Source organism: Anguilla anguilla, chromosome 4, assembly GCF_013347855.1.
Source record: "Anguilla anguilla isolate fAngAng1 chromosome 4, fAngAng1.pri, whole genome shotgun sequence".
Lineage (NCBI taxonomy): Eukaryota > Metazoa > Chordata > Actinopteri > Anguilliformes > Anguillidae > Anguilla > Anguilla anguilla.
In genome coordinates, this window is record NC_049204.1 from 7,030,019 (window position 1) to 7,050,164 (window position 20,146).

The 20,146-nt window shown below is 49.5% G+C and overlaps 1 protein-coding gene across 1 annotated transcript in view; it reads left to right on the forward strand.

The window, feature by feature from the left end:
* The window catches only part of cpamd8 (C3 and PZP like alpha-2-macroglobulin domain containing 8), a 63,754-nt gene that overhangs the window by 22,004 nt on the left and 21,604 nt on the right, over positions 1-20,146 (forward strand). The window contains exons 22-33 of the mRNA XM_035412043.1: positions 2,079-2,221; positions 2,761-2,812; positions 3,512-3,810; positions 5,698-5,923; positions 6,441-6,617; positions 7,077-7,158; positions 13,553-13,709; positions 14,397-14,471; positions 16,604-16,769; positions 17,236-17,322; positions 18,378-18,514; positions 19,136-19,291. Coding sequence (XP_035267934.1) covers positions 2,079-2,221; positions 2,761-2,812; positions 3,512-3,810; positions 5,698-5,923; positions 6,441-6,617; positions 7,077-7,158; positions 13,553-13,709; positions 14,397-14,471; positions 16,604-16,769; positions 17,236-17,322; positions 18,378-18,514; positions 19,136-19,291 — 1,757 coding nt within the window. The remainder of the gene's footprint in view (positions 1-2,078; positions 2,222-2,760; positions 2,813-3,511; positions 3,811-5,697; positions 5,924-6,440; positions 6,618-7,076; positions 7,159-13,552; positions 13,710-14,396; positions 14,472-16,603; positions 16,770-17,235; positions 17,323-18,377; positions 18,515-19,135; positions 19,292-20,146) is intronic.

The window sequence follows — 20,146 nt, forward strand, 5'->3', positions numbered from 1 at the left end:
GTAGTAGCGAGCTGGGCTCTGCTGACATCACAGGTGAGATATGCTCCCGTACCTGTCCACGCGTGTACTGTAGTAGCGAGCTGGGCTCTGCTGACATCACAGGTGAGATGTGCACCTATACCTGTCTACGCGTGTGCTGTAGTAGCGAGCTGGGCTCTGCTGACATCACAGGTGAGATATGCTCCCGTACCTGTCCACGCATGTACTGTAGTAGCGAGCTGGGCTCTGCTGACATCACAGGTGAGATGTGCACCTGTACCTGTCCACGCGTGTACTGTAGTAGCGAGCTGGGCTCTGCTGACATCACAGGTGAGATGTGCACCTGTACCTGTCCACACGTGTACTGTAGTAGTGACATTTGAGAAATACAAGCAAGATAGCAGCTGCTTATTTGAAAGTTTCCTGTGTGGGGCTGCTTCTCTGTACGTGTACATTTGTTTTGAGAAAACCAAGCACTTTCAAGCCATCAGGAATCTATGAAGGTTCACAAAACAAGAAAATGCCACCAATTCTTATATATTTAATTTACACACCAGGGTCCTGAGGAAAAGGGCTGCTCTTCAAAAATATCTTTTTAAAGAAAAAAAAAAAGTAGTTCTTGGTATTATTGATGACACAAGAGGTGCCATCATTGGTGGTCAAACCGGAGGTTTTGTTCTGAAAAACGACCTGAAGAATATAGGGGCCGGTCGTACAAAAAAACAAACAATAACAAAAAAACAGGACCTGGGGCCCCAGCGGGCCCCAGCGGGGAGCCAGCGGGAGGGCAGGCGGGGGGGCAGGCGGGGCTGCGCTGGGACACTCTGTGGCATGTTGATGAGTTTGCGGGTCACTGCAGGTCAATGGCCCCCCTGCAGTTTCGCCCCTGTCCCCCCGGGCCCCCCGAACCTTCCCTCTCGGTACACACACACAAAAGGGGCGCATTAGAACACCAGCACATCCCAGCCCCGCCTCCCCCCACCCACCCACGGAAGATTTTGCGTGTGTGTGTGTGTGTGTGTGCGTGTGTGTGTGTGTGCGCCTGTGTGTTCTGTTTGGCATCTGCTTTGTTATTTTATTCTGTAAGGCATTTTATGTGTAAATGTGTCAAGCCTTGATTTTTTTCCTGTGCATGCATGCAAGGCATATAGCAGGCCTTGCGTATTCCTTTAAAAAATGGCAGTTAGAAGTGAACTGCCCCACAGAACTACAGCTGTGCAAGTTCTGCAATCTTGTTAGATCTTCGTTCGTGGCGAGCTTTTACGTTTTTGATTTCATCGCCGAGTGCTCTTCGTGAGAGTTCTCTTTATTTTGAAAGCAGTCATGGTCAAGTTTAAGCTGTCGTACTCAACATGTACGTGGATCGGGGGTTGTTGGGTGGCTCATCCTGTTATGGCACTGATCCAATGTGTGGAAAAGCCTGGTATTGAATCTGGACTCTGTGAATATCAAATTTGTCAGCAGCTGCATTGAAGGAATGAAAAATTAACTGTAGCCTATTTCCCATTGCCCTGGGAGGGAGGGATTCGGTCAGCGGGGTTGGTCGTGTCTGGTTGCTCACCGGCGACCCCTGCTGGCCAATCAGACATCCGCGGCCTGCTTGCAGAACCTGCACGTTGAGCATCTTCTCCCAGCTCATCTCTATGCAACAACATCTTAAAGAGACTGCAGTGTGAAAAGAAGCAGCTGCTTGACATCACGTCAAAAAAAACCCGAAAAACAAAAAAAAAAAAAACAATGAAGCATAGAGCGTTGCCGTGGAGTGGAATTCCCGTGGGGGAAAAACCGTGCAGAGGCCTTTACCGTGCCGGGGTCGTGTTCTGACCATGCCGGGGGGTTGTGTTCTGACCGTGCCGGGGGGTTGTGTTCTGACCGTGCCGGGGTTGTGTTCTGACCGTGCCGGGGATGTGTTCTGACCGTGCAGCGGTTGTGTTCTGACCGGTGGCCGGGGTCGTGTTCTGACCGTGCCGGGGATGTGTTCTGACCGTGTGGGGGGGTCGTGTTCTGACCGTGCCGGGGATGTGTTCTGACCGTGCCGGGGTTGTGTTCTGACCGTGCCACGGTTGTGTTCTGACCGTGCCGGGGTCGTGTTCTCACAGTGCGCGCCGTGGCCTACAGCGAGCCAGGCTGCTGCACCGACGGGCTGCCGTCGCCCAAGACCAGCAAGAGCGGCGGCGAGGACCAGGAGGACCGGAGGACCCCCGCCGGGGTGGACTACGTGCGCAGGAGCGTCCTGGTGGAGGTGAGAGACGGGCGGAGCCATGTTAAACCTGAGGGCTCAAACTCATTTTCCCAGAGGGCCGCAGTACCCGATGACTTTGTGCTGTTTTTTATTCCACACTCTGCTGCTTAATTTAGGTCCTTGATTTAGCCAGTCGGTGACCCGACCAATAAGGAGCCAGCATCCAGAGCCTAAAATGGCTGCTTATTGAATTCAAACCAGAAAAGTTTGACCTTTTTGACCTAGCCTGTGCTTACTGTGGACTTAATGTGTTCATGGCCATGAACAACTGTTACATAATGAGTATTTGTACCTTATCGGATCTGTGTTTTGTAGTTGTTCCAATGACCTTCGGTATGCACTTTTGGTACGTCGCTTTGGATAAAAGCGTCAGCCAATCAAATGTAATGTAATGTAAAGTGTGTGTGCAGACAGTGCGGCCCTCCCAGACTGGAGTGAGAGAGCCTTGCTGTAAACACTGATTCAGAACCCCACGTTATTGTCACCTGGAAGGTAATGAAATGTGTGACTGGACAGATTTTGTTCTTCCTCCTCTACAGCCTGAAGGCCTGCCCAGAGAGTACACCTACAGCGTGTTCTTCTGTCCCAACGGTCAGTACCTCCCTCCCGCCTCAGCACCAGAGCTGGCTCCCATTTGTTTAACCCTTTAAAGCTGTGAGGTCACAAACATGTGACTAGAATGTTCTTAACTGAACATTCTAATGCTGATGTACCAATCACTACTGGTAAATCAAAGCAATAGTGTTCTAGAACACTGACTGAAAAAAAAACACATTCTAAAAGACCTTCTCTTCAAGGGTTTAAAATGCATTCTTGATTTAGACATCAATACAGTACCTGCAGTTTGCCAAAACAAGAAGCATCTATTCTTGCCAATATTCAGGAATGAAAAGTATTCTTTGGAAACATGATTGGATTTCCTGACTTATACCATATTTCAGTAAAAAATTTACAGAGATCTGAAGGAACATTTTCAGATCTTTCTGGCATCTGAAGAACTGCAGTATTTAAAATATTTATTTGACCCAGGTCTACTCGGCACACAGATCAAGTCAACCTACTGAGGGTGTTACTGCAATGGGATGGGCTCTCAAATATTGAATGTGGGGACCATAAAAAATAGCAGTTAGTATAAAAAAAGAGACAAAATATAGAAGTTTTTCCACACTCTGCTACTTAAGATCTGCTCTTTGATCAGTGATTAGAACCATGACATGAAGGAGATGCCTGAGGGTGTACTGGTCATGTAGTTTTTTTTCGATTTTTTTGGTTCTACCTCCGTCTTCGCAGAGAGGATCCACATCTCCACCCCGAACAAGTACGAGTACCAGTACGTGAAGAAGCCGGCCCGCATGGCGCACTTCGAGGTGGCGGTGAAGACGCACAACGACGCCCACATCGCCCTGTCGCCCAGCCCGCACGACAGCGCCGAGATGCTGGAGATCGTGCTGGGCGGGCGGCAGAACACCCGCTCCTGGGTCTCCCTGGGCAAGATGGGCGAGCAGGTGGCCAGCGCCCCCACGCCCGGCGTCCTGTCCTGGGACGAGTTCCGCAGCTTCTGGATCAGCTGGCGGGGCGATGTGCTGCAGGTGAAGGGGGGGAGCGGGGTCAGGTGGAGAGGGTGGGTGTGGGGTTTGGGGGGAAAGTGGGCGGGGCAGCGCACTGAACACTCCCTCTGTAAATGCACTGATGTTCTGGAATGCAAGCGCTGGACAGCACAATATGAGTGACTTATCAATGCAGGGCTCTACGCTAACACGTGTTCCAAGCAGAGCACGTGCTCCTCAGTGGAAAGAAGCACACTAGCTGATCCCAACTAGTAGAATGTGCTCCTGAATAGTCTTTCTAGTCAACCAATAATGTTTTTTGACCGGGGAGTCAAACCTGCAACCCCTGAGTTGCAAGCCCAGTTTTCTCACCGTTATGCATGCACTGCTACCCCCGGGACAGGAAGTGAGGCGGGACAGGAAGTGAGGCGGGCCGACAGAGGCGCGGCGTGACTGACACTCGTTTTTGGGCCCGGCGGAGGGGAACGCCAGCGCCCTTCCCTGGCGCCGGGGCTCCAGTTTACTGACGCGCCTGTGAGGTCACATGGGACAGGGGGGGAGGGGAGGGGGCGGTGATGTCAGTCAGGACGCACGCCGATCCGTGCCCATCGCGCTCTCCGTCCCCCTGCCGAAGGGATGTGAACTTTTCACGTCGGATTTCGCACAGATTTGACCAGATTTAAAGGCCCGGGACGACGTGAAACGTGGTTACGTGCGATTAATTTTTAGATGGCTAGAGAACTGTCCCCCCCCCGAGTGTATAGCTTACTCCATTTTTAGTTTTACAAGTGGCAGCAAATATCAAGGGGGCCACTCTGTTCATTCAGAGCGCCCTCTGAAATGGGTCTGGGCTGAACCGAGGTGAAGTGAGCCGCCTTGTTGCCAACGGTCGGCGCCGGATTTTTTTACAAGAAGCCGCGGCTCGTAAAAACTCAGCGCGGACGAAACGGCCTTTCGAGTGGAAGCTAATGCGCTTCCAGTCCTTTCTGTTATTGTTGGAAGTCGGGCTGTTCTCTCGGTGGCTCCTTTCCCTCGGCGAGAGGAGGAGTGTTTTTCGAGCGTGACGTGTAATAACTACGCAGCGCTTCGGCCCGGGATCCAGCGGCGGTGCTAAAATGGCTGGGGTCCATCGCACGCCCCGTTTGCTTTTGCTGGAAGACCGTGTGGCTCGCCCTGTTCGGTGAGCTGCCGCTGCGTAGTGAGCATGCTCAGAATACAGCTAGAGATCTGACTGAGCTGCCGCTGCGTAGTGAGCATGCTCAGAAAACAGCTAGAGATCTGACTGAGCTGCCACTGCGTAGTGAGCATGCTCAGAAAACAGCTAGAGATCTGACTGAGCTGCCGCTGCGTAGTGAGCGTGCTCAGAAAACAGCTAGAGATCTGACTGAGCTGCCGCTGCCTGGTGAACATGCTCAGAAAACAGCTAGAGATCTGACTGAGCTGCCGCTGCGTAGTGAGCATGCTCAGAAAACAGCTAGAGATCTGACTGAGCTGCCGCTGCGTAGTGAGCATGCTCAGAAAACAGCTAGAGATCTGGCTGAGCTGCCGTTGCGTAGTGAGCGTGCTCAGACAAGACCGGGTTAAAACCTAGTATATGGCTGGACCTAACACACGTGATCCGGCCAGCCAATGGTGTAACTTCATAACTCGGCCGACCAATGGTGTAACTTCATCACTCAGTCACTCAGTCACAGGCATTCGCGTTTGTAGGGCTGGCCCCACTGTCCAAAAATAGCTTGATATCTGACTGAGCTGCTCGTCAGTAGAATCAGGTGTGTCGAATTTCGGTTGAAATGAAATCCTACAGGACGGTTAGATGTGGTGGAACAGACTTGGAAGCCACTGTGTTATACGCAAGGAGAAAAGTGTGCTTTCCTATTGGCCGGTGGACCTGCTCTGAGCTGATCGATGTCGCGTGCCGCGCCGCAGGTGGGCCACGGTTTGCAGCCGTCCAATGAGACGGTGTTCCTGCAGTGGGCCGGCCCCCTCCCCGCCCAGGTGAGGCACATTGGCTTCTCCACGGGCTGGGGCTCGGTGGGCGAGTTCAAGATCTGGCGCAAGGAGGACTCGGACGAGAACCACAACGAGGCCTTCACCCTGGGCGTGCCGCACAACGTGGTGCCCGGCTCCGAGAGGGCCACCGCCTCCATGATTGGTGAGAGGCCCTGTGATGTCACGCGATTGTCGCACACCGATTGGTCCACTGAACTGTCACTCTCTTTTACTTATTTTAACCACCTGTGCGATGAGTTCCTTTTTTTACACACTTTTTAACACTCTGCATTTCATACAGCATTCCTGTTTCCACAAATATTGGTCCAGTAGAAATTCAAGTCATACTGGTGCTGTGCATTGTATTGTGGTATTGAAGGCTCAGTTGTTATGACAGTATAAACATGCATTCTGTCTCCAGGACAAACAGGAAAACATACATTTTATATCACATACTGGATAAGGTTGGGATATGGATTGGGGAAACCACACTGGAGATCAGCACTTGTACGCTGAAATATTTTTCAAATATGGGAGCTGATCTGGGGTCAGTTTTGCATGGGCGCTTGAAATGGGTCTGGTTAGGATACCTACAGAGAAAGACCGATCCTAGGTCAGCACCTGTACTCTGAGACCCTTTCTGAACATGGGCCCCTGGTTTTTTTTTGGCTGTGTCCCAGGGGACGTGATGGGCCCCACCCTCAACAACCTGGACAACCTGCTGCGGCTGCCCTTCGGCTGCGGGGAGCAGAACATGATCCACTTCGCGCCCAACGTCTTCGTGCTCAAGTACCTGCAGAAGACCCACCAGCTCAGCACCGAGGTGGAGGCAGAGGCCACGGACTACCTTCTGCAAGGTGACACACCTGCATTGCTACATTTTACAATTGGTTTAACTTTCATTTAGCATTGAGCCCGGCGCAGCTATGCGCTAATGTGCCGACGAACTGCACCCGTGTGAGTCTCTGCAGTCTGTGTCATTCAGAGGGTGTGGTGTCATGCATCCAAACCGACTTGTATGAACGTCATTTCCTAATCATGCATTTGTGAAATTTTTTTTGTCATTAACATGGCTGTTTGAATAATTTGGTATGTGAGAGGATGAGGGGAAAAAAAAAAGATTTTCTGGAATTTTGCTCAATTCTACCCCTTGCAAAACTGAAATTTATTTTTTTTAAAAACAAGTAGCGAACTTTTACTCAGAGAATGTGAGTGCTGCCGTTCAGCTTGGTCTCTGTTATGTTCTCGCGGTGCTGTTCAGTGCTGTGGTAAAAAGTCTGGTGCAGTAGTAATACGGCGTTTACCTTCCTCCTCAGGGTACCAGCGGCAGCTGACCTACAAGCGGCAGGACGGCTCCTACAGCGCGTTTGGGGAGAGGGACTCGTCCGGGAGCATGTGGTGAGTTTGGGGGGGGGGGAGCGTGGCACGGCGCACCAACTTCTCAACTCCTCCTCACAGTTTATAACCGGGATCTGGAACTCTGGTGCCTTCAGTCTCAAGTCTCTCAAGAGTTTTTGTGGGCTTTTTTTGTCAATTAGCGGTCAATTTAGGCCTGGAATACAAGTTGAGCGAACCAAGTGAATGATTTAAAGTGCGTACTTGAGTGCTGAAACACCAGCAGACCCTCTAGGACTGGACCGAGATCCTGTCCTTATTATGCAGAGAGCGGACGATTTTTTATTTTTAGTTTGTGGGTTTTTAGTTGTGGCTTCATGTGTGCTTCAGTATATTATTGGTGAAAACACACACAAGAAATAATGAGGAATCACTTTGAGGTTAAAATAAGAAACGGCTTGCTTGAGTGTGACTTCATCTGTTTGTTTCTGTTTCCATTGAGTCCCCTGGGGGTTGGCATTTTGAGTGGACTCATTTCTACATCGAAGGAGGGGGGTAGGGGCACACACGTCTCATAATATTTTGAATCCTGTCACAAACTGGGTGGGGGGGGGGGTGATAAATGTCAGAGGGTCTTTTTGGACGTTCAAGCGGAACCATATGACTTCATGGTCCAGCATGTGCCGGGGCGATTTATTAGCCGGGAGTAGAGGGGGGGGGGAAGTGGGGGGGTGTGTGTGATTATTTTTAATGGAGGCTCTCTGTAAAGCATCAGGTTAAGTAAACCCCGGAATATTCTACACAAACTCATAATTAGGCCTCTGACACACGTGTTGGGGGGCTGGGGCGATTTGTTTGCTGTTTAAGGCCAGGCTCGGGACAACCCCACACGGGGCATGGGAGGGACCCTGTAATCTCTGCCCTCTGCGTTCTACACATGTGCCCCCCCCTGCCAGGAGGTGTAAGCTTCCGGGGAACCTGCTTTAGCAGGCCGCTGCCAGCGGCCCCACAGGCTAACTGCCCAACAGGCTGACAGCACTACAGGCTAACTGCCCTACAGGCTGACAGCACTACAGGCTAACTGCCCTACAGGTTGGCTAACCTACTGGATAACTGCCCTACAGGCTGACAGCACTACAGGCTAACTGCCCTACAGGCCAACAGCACTACAGGCTAACTGCCCTACAGGCAGACAGCACTACAGGCTAACTGCCCAACAGGCCAACAGCACTACAGGCTAACTGCCCTACAGGTTGGCTAACCTACTGGATAACTGCCTTACCGGCTGACAGCACTACAGGCTAACTGCCCTACTAGCCGACAGCACTACAGGCTAACTGCCCTACAGGCCGACAGCACTACAGGCTAACTGCCCTACAGGCCGACAGCACTACAGGCTAAATGCCCTACAGGCCGACAGCACTACAGGCTAACTGCCCTACAGGCCGACAGCCCTACAGGCTAACTGCCCTACAGGCCGAGAGCACTACAGGCTAACTGCCCTACAGGCCGACAGCACTACAGGCTAACTGCCCTACAGGCCGACAGCCCTACAGGCTAACTGCCCTACTGGCCAAAAGCACTACAGGCTAACTGCCCTACAGGTTGGCTAACCTACTGGATAACTGCCCTACAGGCTACAGCACCACTACAGGCTAACTGCCCTACAGGCCGGCTACCCTGCAGGCAAACTGCCCTACAGGTTGGCTACCCTACTGGATAACTGCCCTACAGGCTGGTGACCCTACAGGCTACAGCAGCAGTGCTCCTTGTGAAAAGCAATGAGCCAGGTTTTTCTCTTTGATTATGCATTGAACGTTGCATGTTCCATTGAAGAAGCAAAAAAACACTGAAATGAAGCAAAACGTGATCCATGAAGGCATTAAAGATTTGGGCAGCAGCATTTTATAACAGTCGGAGAACTGGGCTATGTGAACCCAAGAGCTGTAGGTTCAATTCCCTCCAGCAAATTGTATCTCGAGTTGTACCTTTGAGCTAGGCGCCTCAACTGAATTTTTTAAAAAGATAAATAAGCCAGCTGTATGAATGGACACTATGTCAAAGTGCAAGTCGCTCTGTATAATTCTCTGCTAAATGCCTGCAATAAAAAAAAAATGCTGGGGGGCTGCGATCGACGAGGCGTCCGACTGTGCCGCAGATGTTGAACCTTACGTAAACCCCGCCACGAAGCACTTTATTAATCCATTAGCTAAGTGTTTATCCCCGAGAACAATCCACGCTGTGTTTCTAGCGCACACTCAATCATTGGCAGAGGTCATTCATTGGCAGGTTAACAGCGCCCTTAATGCTGTGTTAATGTGTCCCGGCCAGGTTAAATAAATGTAGCCGCGAGGAAATTGTTGCCCCCTAATTCAGTACGATGAGACACGTCGTGTATGAACCTTCTGCATCGTAAGCCCAGTTCAGACAAAAAAAACAGCGAAAAGATTTCCTTGAAAAAAAATGTCAGAATGTAGCTTAGTGAAGACTGTGGCTCGCAGGATTATTAGCAAATTTAATGACTTTTTGCTCGTTACGAGTTGGCTGAGCGAATCTGTCCTGTCGTTGGGTTCCATATTTAGAATCTTGAAGCGTGTTTAGTGAAAGCATTTTAAATACGTCCTGTTGGCTGATTTTGGATCTGAACGGACCAATGCTGACACGGGTCCTTCAGTCATAAATGTGTCCGAGGTGCAGCTGTTTGGGGTGTTTGGGGAAGGACTGGGGGTACACAAAGCCAGCATGCCGCCCCCCCCCTCCCCCCCAGGTATGTACAGAGGTTGTGAAGGAAAGGGGGCGATTTGTCCCGAAACGTTATGGTTTGTAGGCCCTTAAGGGACGCTGGATACCTCTCTTCCACACCGCTCGAACGTCTGGAATGTCTGGATCCTACGAGTGTCACATGACGCTGTGTGCAGGCCTCTGTACTTAACACCCTCCTTCCAAACCAGTGTCACATGACGCTGTGTGCAGCCTTCAGTACTTAACACCCTGCTTCCAAACCAGTGTCACATGATACTGTGGTTTACGAAGCCCTCCCTTCATAACAGTCTATCTTGTGGGTCCGTGACCACCAAGCTTCCCCTTCGCCGTCTGATTGATTACTTTTATTTGTGTGTGCAGCCCACACAGCATGGATGTTGGTAACCGGTTCGAATTTCAGTTCAGAGGGACAGTTCGGCCCCTAAAAACGAATACAGTCATTTTTTCGCCTCTGGAAGCTCAAGCTTGCGTAAATGTCCTGAAATAGCGGGCTCGGTTTCAGAACTGTTCTGCTCTGGCCTCTCCGGTTTCCTCCTCTTCCACTCGCAAATGAGCCAGTTCCCACGTTAGGCTTATCAACAAAAACACGAGTGCTCCAGTGGCTACGGACTCGTCGCAAAACCGCGGGTGTCCCGGGAAAATCGGGAGGCCACGGAAAACCGCTCCCCGGGGAAGTTTCCTAATTCCGCAACTCGTGAAACTCTCCCGCTGCAGCAAAGGACGTGCAGCGAAGCTACGGTGTTGCCATGGCGAAGAGCCCCCCCCCCCCCCCCCACCCCACCCCCAATAAACAAAGAAAAAAGAAAAAGTAATCCAAGGGAGCTTTTTAAGCGATTTTAAAAAATGGCTGACTATTTTGATTGTGCAGACAGCAGCAGTAACACAGCAACAGCTACCTGGGTAAACGAGTGGAGAGGTTGAGGGAAAGAGGGATCAGAAAGGCTTGAAAAGAGGGGGTGACGGAAGCCAGGGGTGGTTCCTTCACTAAATCACATTTACACTTCTCCCACAGGCCCGCCTTCTCAACGGCGGTGACACGGTATTACTTAACATTATAAAAATTCCTGCCGGCCTCGGCCCCTATCCCTTCTCCCTCTCCGGGGAAGAATAACATCCAGGGCCCGTCCGGGGAAGATTTAATACCGTGGTTTATTAGTTCTTGACCCCCTCCCTGTTTTATTTTTGGCTCGTTTCTTCAGCAAATCCCAAACATGTATTTAAAAAAGCATGTAATGTCATGTAATGACCAAAAACATGTGCTTGTTTTGTCTTTTTGGGTAAACCGCTCGCCTTGTTGTTCTGATAACACTGGGAGGACTGCCATAATGTCCTGCCATTCAATAATTAAACCATATTAACAACATAAACCCTGAAGAGTAGATGTTTTTAGAATTTTTTTTTTCAAAATTCTAAGTCAGTGTTCTAGAACAGTGTTTCTCAACCCTGGTCCTGGGGACCCACTGCCCTGCATGTTTTAGATGTCTCCCTGCTCCAACACACCTGATTCAAATGAATGGGTCGTCATCAAACTCTGCAGAAGCCTGATAACGACCCATTCAGGTTGTTGGAGCAGGGAAACATCTAAAACATGCAGGGCAGTGGGTCCCCAGGACCAGGGTTGAGAAACACTGTTCTAGAACAACTTACCAGCAGTGGTTCAGTTACCAGCAGTGATTGTGACATCAGCATTAGAATGTTAATTTAAGAACATTCTCATTTTCATATTTATGATCTTAAAGGTTTCATTAAAGTCTGCAGGTTTCTGTGAGGGCCGCTATTGATTTATGAAGGTGTTTATTGGCCCGGTTGGGTTTGTCCGCATTGATTAGCCTGTTTCCGATTAGCCTGTTTATTTTTTAACATTTTTTAAAAATTTCTTCTCCTGTGTTCTCACTACGGGTTCTGCTCGGAGGGATTGGTTTGTAATGCCTGTCGGAATGAGGAATGCCACCCCGGATTCTCTGTTTATGTGAGCCGGGAATGCTGTTGGGATATTTCGGCATGCAGAAACATACTTGATTTGACATTGTGAAATTCCAGATTCTTGAGACGGAACAGCTGCGGGATCCAGGGGCTGTCAATCTTGTGGCCCCGCCCACCCCTCCCGTGGTCCGCTCCCATCCCTCGCTGTCTAATCTTGGCGTGGCATCGTGTGCAGTTTAGCGAACCGCGCGCGCCCTTTGAGTCTTTTAGGTTGATCGATGATGGGCGCAAGCGCTGCTGGGATTGGGGAGGTGCACATATTTCTGTCATGTTCCAACGGCTGATGTAAATACCAAAACCGTATAGTACATGTAAGACGCCCTTTACACTACAGAGTCATTACAGAGTCTACCACTGATATACCACTTGTGATGTTCTGTGTAAGGACCCACACGCAGACCAGGGAAATCCAAGAAAACGTCGTCTTTAATCAGTGCGAAGTTCGTAGCCAGGTGATCAGAGAGAGTGCGGTACAGAATCGAGTTTCCAAAAGAAAAGTAAAAAGACAGGCAAAAAGTAAAAAACCAGGAGATCAGAAAGAGCGAAGGTACAAAGGGGCAGGCAAAAGAGAAGTCAAAGAAAAGCGAAGGTCGAACCAGATCAAACAAAACCGAGTTTGCCTGCCCCTTTTGAAGTCGGGCAAAGGGGTGTCGCAAGAATCTCAATAAACAAAGGCTTACAAATAATCGGCACAATGAATATGATCAACGTTCTGACAGGGACATGGTGGAAAAGACTGACATTTATACACTGGGGAAGGTAACAATCAAGGAGGGGTTACGTGAGTGAGGGCGGAGTAACAAACAACATCCAGGTGAAGAACATTAGGATAACTAATTAAATGACAGGGGACTGACAAAACGCGGACTGGAATCACATAGACAACAATGATAACAGACGGCCTGGGTTTAGCAGGTAAAACACGTGCAGAGAGAGAGAGGTGCAGTTAGAGCAAGAGACAGGTGCAGGCAATTGCAGAACTCAGCGTTAGAGCAGGCTAGAAAGAAAAGGGGCGGAGCTACAGCGCAGCATGGAAAAGGGGAGACTGGTTAATGTATTAGTATAGTGATCTAAACTATCAAAAACCCAAAACTAGTGTGTGTTAGTCCATTAGTAATATTCACATGTTAGTATATTAGCGAGGTTAGTACTTTACAATCTATAAGTTAGTAGGGATTAGTAGAAATTAGTAAAACTAGAAATCAGCAGGAAGAAAGTAAAGCGAGACTGGAAAGAAGGGGGGAAACCACGAAAACCCGGAACCACCCGAATAGTGAAATCACACAAGTACAGGGGAGTGAAGCAGCTCAGAGAACACAGACACAGAGACAGTACTGGGGAGACAAGTGACCGGGAAATACAGACTACAACACCACTCTCTCTCTCTTTCTCTCTCTTTTTCTCTTTCCCTCCTTCCCTCTCTCTTTCTCTCTTTTTCTCTTGTTCTCTCTCTCTCTCTTTTTCTCCCTCCTTCCTTCCCTCTCTCTCTCCCTCCCTCCTTTCCTCTCTTTCTGTTTCTCTCTCTTTGTCTCTCACTCTTTCTCTTGCTCTCTCTCTCCCTCCCTCCTTCCCTCTCTCTTTCTCTGTTTCTCTGTTTCTCTCTGTTTCTCTCTCTCCCTCTCTCCTTCCCTCTCTCTTTCTCTGTTTCTCTCTCTTGCTCTCTCTCCCTCCCTCCCTCCCTCCCTCCCTTCGTCTCCCTCCCTCCGGTCAGGCTGACGGCGTTTGTGCTGAAGTCCTTCGCCCAGTCCCGCGGCTTCATCTTCATCGATCCCGAGGAGCTCCGGGCGGCGAAGGCCTGGCTAATCAACCACCAGAGAGAGGAGGGCTCCTTCCCGGCGATGGGCAGGATCCTAAATAAAGACCTGCAGGTACCCCTGAGACACACTGGGGTGGGGGGGCGGGGGACGGGGACTGGCCCTGGGTGAAATGGAGGGGGGTGAAAAATGCAGGGGTTCCTAGACCTTCCAAGCACGCAGCCCATTTAATGAGCAAATCCATTTTCTGAAACCCCCCCCCCCCACCACCACCTTCTTGAAACGCTGTCTCAGATATTCACACAACATTCAGATATTTTCTACACATGTCAAAACCACTGCCTGCACGCTCAGCTCGTGCTGTGAATCTAACTAGCGCAGTATTTCATTTGACTGTGGAAAGTGTGTAAGCTACAGCAATTGTACAGAAAGCTAATTTTTTAAAAAACATGGGTCCCATAGCCCACCTCGACCTCTATAAAGTCCTGCCAGTGAGTCCAGACCCAAGGTTTGGGAACTTCTGGCAAACTTTTAAGGGGGGTGGGGGGCAGATGGGGGGGCGGGGGGGTGGGTGCTGTTGCTTGACCTGTCAGTCAGTCAGACCGGGGGCCTGTGTTTGCCACTGTGTGGGAGTGGCGGGTTATGAAATGTGTCAGCCGAAGAAAGTGGCGGAGATGTAGCGCAGAAACGCTTTGAGGAAACAGATGTGCAGCGCAGCTGGAAAGCGGCTGATTGGCGGGTTGTGTGTGCAGCACGGTATCTTCGGGGCGAACGTTGACCCCCCCCTGTTTGTCTTTCAAGGGCGGGATCCATGGGAAAATATCCCTGACCGCCTACGTGGTGGCCGCTCTCTTGGAGACGGGAATATCCACTGAGGTAAGAACCCCCCCCCCCCCTCACCCCCCCCACCCAACACCATGTCACTCTCCCCATAAAGACCTTTGTCTCCTCGCCACTCTCTGTTACACACTTCAGTCCATGCGCCTCAGGGCCTGATTCGCTAAGCGCACGCAAAAGCAATAACATGACCAGTGATTGGTGCAGGAGAAATACCATGACCAGTCGTTGGTTGTGTTATTGGTTTTGCCTGTGCTAAATGGTTTTGCTGAAGGTCTTGGTAAATCAGGTAGGGGTCTTCAGCCCTGGTCTCGGAGAGCCACAAGCTCTGCTTGTTTTTGTTTTCACCTTAAAATCAGAACCCAGTTGAGACCCAAGTAACCAGGGGAGGTGAGTTAACTGTCTAATCAACTGTCCTGATTGGCTAATTAAGTGCAGAGTAACAATGAAAGCCAACGGACCCTGTAGCTCTCGAGGAACAGGGCGTGGAGATCACTGATCTACAGCAACCTTCTCTCAGGACCGCTCTCTCTGGCTCCTAATCCTGAGGCTAATTCACACTGGCTGCAGAGGATCACTGGGCAAGGCCTCGAGCCTCCAGCGTTTACAGTCAGGATCTCTTGCTTACTCACTCACTGCTGGAGATGGATGTCCTGGCCTGACCTCAACATTGTTTTATTGTTCTCCAGTGATGGTAATGTAATCGCTTACCTCACTGGCCGTATCGAACGATTTATACCGAGAGACGAGCTGGAGACAGTCCGGGCCGCGAAAAAAAAACTGACGCCTGGTCCCGCATTCCTGTTAGTGAGGTTTCATCAGCTTCCTCCCTCTCCCCAAAGCTTCTGTATTCTGTATCATTAAAGTTTAGAAATAACAAAACCTGACAAGATGACAATCTGGAACATTCTTTTTTTTTTTTTTTTGTTATTGTCATTTAATATGGCCTCGAAAGATGAGCAGTTGAACTTTAGGGATTTGAGGGCCAGGTCCACATTCTTACAAATGTGTTGATGAGCCAGCTTGACTCTTGTGTCAGTGTGTCATGTGTCGTAACCTAACGCGATACAAAATTTCTGGGATTTTTTTTGAGAAGCTTGAAGTAGGTGTTTCTAACTCAAATGTCGCTGCTTGTTCGTTCGCCGGCCAATCTCGTACAGTTACGGCACAACGGCGCGTTCTAGAATGTGAAGAAGTACGCAGGATTGTCCTCCCTCTTCAAAACGAACTGCAGAGCTCTTCCTTTTTTGAAGTGCTCTGCCTCCGAGGTACAAAATTAAAAGGACACTTCACATCAAAGTAAGGGCCTCCTGTAGCTTAAACGTAAAACTAAATTACAAGGCGATTGTTCACTCTCTTTTTCTTTGGTCGTGTCGTCCAGATACCTGCAAATGGGGTACATCTGGGCTTTCACTGGCTGCAGGAATGTTAACCCTTTTGAGGTGTGAGATCACAAATATGTGATTAGAATGTTCTTGACTGAACGCTCTAATGCTGATGTAACAGTCACTGCTGGTAACTGAAAGCAGTGGAGTTCTAGAACACTGCCTTATAATTATGAAAAAACATTCCAAAAACACCTACTCTTCAAAGTGTTATTTAGCATTGCAATGAGTACGTTGGATATGTAGAGGCCTGTGAGTAAGTGCTGGTGCCAAACAGATTGAAGTGGAGTTGGGTTTCAGACCATTATATTAAAGTGCCTTTTCCTTCTGATGTTGAACTCTGGTTAGCATGCAACCTGTTGCCCCAAGTCGATGTTTGACACATTGTACAGTACACAAAATCTGCGAAAGGAAAACTGAAGAAAAGGTTGCACTTCTAAAATCCCATCACTGTCTATAGCCATTTTGACTATTCACAAATAATATAAACTGTAGGCTATAATAGTTGCTTTGGACAAATGTTATATTGGAATATTATGTTTGCAGTGGTGATATACTGGAATACTATATACACTGTAATAACACACTGACTGTTTGGAGTGTTTTGTACTGGATGTATTTTTTTAGGCTATTAGATACATTAGTTGTGCTGCACTAATAAGTACTTACACAAACCACCATAGTCTTATATGGTGCGATGTGACCTTCCATCAGTGTTAGAAATGACATTAGAATTATATGGTGATATGGCGCATTAATGTGCCTGTGTGTGTGTTCCATCGACAGGAGGAGAAGATGGCCGTCGCCAAGGCCAAGGGCTTCCTGGAGACCAACACGTACTCCGCAGACGACCCGTACACCACGGCCCTGTCTGCATACGCCCTGGCCCTCCTACGCAGCCCCTACGCCCCGCTAGCGCTGCGGCGGCTCAACCACATGGCTATCACACAGGGTACCTCAGAAGTGCACCCCTGTGTGTGTGTGCGTGTGCGTGTGTGCGTGTATGTGTGTGTGCGTGTGCGCGTGCGTGTGTGTCTGTGTGTGTGTGTGCATGTATATGTGTGTGTGTGTGTGTGTGTGTGTGCGTGTATGTGTGTGTGTGTGTGTGTGTGTGTGTGCATGTATATGTGTGTGTGTGTGTGTGTGTGTGTGTGTGCGCGTGTGTGCGTGTGCGTGTGTGTGTGTGTGTGTGTGTGTGTGTGTGTGTGTGCGCGTGTGCGTCTGTGTGTGTGTGACTGTGTCCGTGTGTGTGTGTGTGTTTGTTTGCTCTAACTTAATTAATTCCCTTAAGTGGACATTAAAGACATTTGTTACTTTCTCCATATCTTCTATGTTTATTTGTACAGCTAGTTACTGTATTCACGGTGAACAGTGCCGTGACCCTGGGTCTTCTCCCTTACACCTCTCTCATTGTGCAGACGGCTTCACTCACTGGAGTCTGACTGGCAGCACGGTGACGGACGAGGACACCTTCATGGGGTTCAGCGACGGTCTCTCACAGTCAGGTACAGCAGGACCTCTCCACCTGGACACACCTGCTACGCTGACCCTCACAGACCTGCTCGTAGCGGTGCCGTCGGGCTTCTGATTTCACCTAAAGTGTGTTGTTGTGTTTGTCCAAGTTCGTAGTAATGTGAGCCTGACCAGGTTGACACTCGGGTGTGAAACCGGGTCTGCAATTCAGTCATCGAAAAAAAACCTTGATAGGAAAACTGCAGCCATTTCTTTGGTGCAGTTGGTGAATTTATTTAGTTTAGTCTACTGTTTATGTAGCAGGGACCATGCACACTTAAAATGAAATTGCACCAGAGTTAGCTTCAAGGTAATTTACATCTGCCGTCCCTGAGCAGGAAGTAAAATCAAATGCAATACGGAACAACAATATAATACAACACAATGTAATAAATAGCAATTTCACAAATATTTAGAATCAGTAAAATTAAGAATGAAGAAATAGTCATTACAAAGGTAACTACTGGTGAGAACATGATTGTGTGGTCTTAAACCAGAGCACACAGTCCTGTACTGATCAGAGGAAGGTTGAAGGTTAAAAGGTTTCAAGGTTGAAGGTTCAGAGTTGAAGGCTGAAGGTTGACAGTTGAGGGTTGTCTTTTGAAGGTCGATGGTTAAGGGTTGAAGTTTGACAGTTTAGGGTTGATGGTTGATGCTTGACGGTTGGATGTTGAAGGTTGAAGGTTTATGGTTGACGCTTGATAGTTTAAGGTTGGAGGTTGAAGATTAAAGGTTAGAGGTTGAGGGTTGGATCTTGAAGGTTAAAGGTTAAGGGTTGAAGTTTGACAGTTTAGGGTTGAAGGTTTATAGTTGACGCTTGATAGTTTAAGTTTGGAGGTTGAAGATTAAAGGTTAGAGGTTGAGGGTTGGCTCTTGAAGGTTAAAGGTTGAGGGTTAAAGGTTGGAGATTGAAGATTAAAGGTTAGAGGTTGAGGGTTGGATCTTGAAGGTTAAAGGTTGAGGGTTAAAGGTTGAAGGTCGAAGGTCGTGGTGCCTGACGTGACTCTGTGTGTGTGTGTGTGTGTGTGTGTGTGTGTGTCTGTCTCAGTGGTTTCCGCAGAGGTGGAGATGACTGCCTACGGGCTCCTGACCTACACCCTCCTGGGTGACGTGGCCTCCGCCCTGCCCGTGGTCAAGTGGCTCTCCCAGCGGCGCAACGCTCTCGGGGGCTTCTCCTCCACCCAGGTGCCCCTCCCTCTACTGCCCTCTTGCCCTCGTACCCGCCACCGGCAGCAGTTTTACCGCTGCTTTTGTTTTTTTTTGTTTTTTTTAGCGCATGATGCCGCTTGTGCAGTGCTGGATACTCTCTAAACCTGCGTTCACTCTTCCTCTCCTGGGGAATCACAGCATGTTGCTGGTTTTTTGTTTTCATCCTAAAATCAGCAGCCAATTCAGACCCAGTAAATACCTGTGTAATCTGCGGCTTTAATTGATCAATTAAGCGCTCGTTAACAATGAAAGCCTGGACACCCTGAAGCTCTCAAAGGGCAAAATGGTGAATAATGAGCCAAGATGCATCAGGGATGAAAGGCCCGTTCTTGTCTTTCTGTGCTCTTATTGTCTTTTATTGTGTACCTGACTACATTATCTTCTTACACAAATGAAGCCAGTGCTCTGTATTCATAAAGCATCTCAGGGAAGGAGTGCAGATCTGGGATCAGTTTGGTCTCTTGACTCATAATGGACGAGGTTATGACACAGAGAGGAGGAAACGTGATCCTAGGTCAGCGGTCCGAACTCGCGTGCTTCATGAGTGCGGTCATGTGTCGCTCGCGTCTGATTGGGCGATCTTTTTTTCCCCCGCAGGACACGTGTGTGGCTCTGCAGGCCCTGTCGGAGTACGCCATCCTCTCCTACGTCGGGGGGGTCAACCTCACCATTTCCCTGGCCTCCACCAACCTGGACTTCCAGGAGACCTTCGAGCTCCACCGGGACAACAAAAAAATCCTGCAGAGCGCCGTGGTAATGTCTCCCGTAAAGTGGCTAGCGACCCCTGCTGGATAAAGGAGTAAACTGCACCCCCCTCACACACTTCCATCCCTGACCGAGTAAATCCTTATGGGCTGTGGCTCAGTAAAAAAATGGGGGCAATTTCCTCGCAATCTGAAGGTTAACGTAATGAGCTGAGCTGCTCAGCATTTCATAACCCGGGTCCCCGCGGCGACAGCCGCTTGACATGTTGTGCCGTGAACTTTTTGCCGCCGCGGAGAAGCGGAGTTCTGATCGTTTCGCTCGAGCAGTCAGACCTGCGGAGCGTGATGAGGCTTGCCTGCGATCCGGCACACGCTCTCCCTCTCTTTCTCCCTCTCTCTCCCTCTCCCTCTCTCTCTCTCTCTCTCTCCCCCCTCTCTCTCACTCTCCTTCACTCTTTCTCTCACTTTCTCTCACACACATGCTCTCCCTCTCTCTCTCTCGCTCTCTCTCTCGCTCTCTCCCCCTCTCTCTCACTCTCCTTCACTCTCTCTCTCTCTCTCCCCCTCTCTCTCACTCTCCTTCACTCTCTCTCTCTCTTTCTCTCACACACACACACTTTCCCCCTTTTTCTCTCTCTCTCTCACACACACACACAATTTCCCCCTCTTTCTCTCTCTCTCTCTCTCTCTAACACACATACTTTCCCTCTCGTTCTCTCTCTCTCTTGCTCTCACACACACACACTTTCCCCCCTCTCTGTCTCTCTCTAACTCTTCCTCTCCCTCTCTAACTGTCTCTCCTGACGTCCTGTTGGAGCCGCTGCATTTCATTGTGATTTACGCCCCTTCCCGTCTAACGGGGACGCCGATTACGATCGCCACATTTCCTCCTCCATGGTGCGGA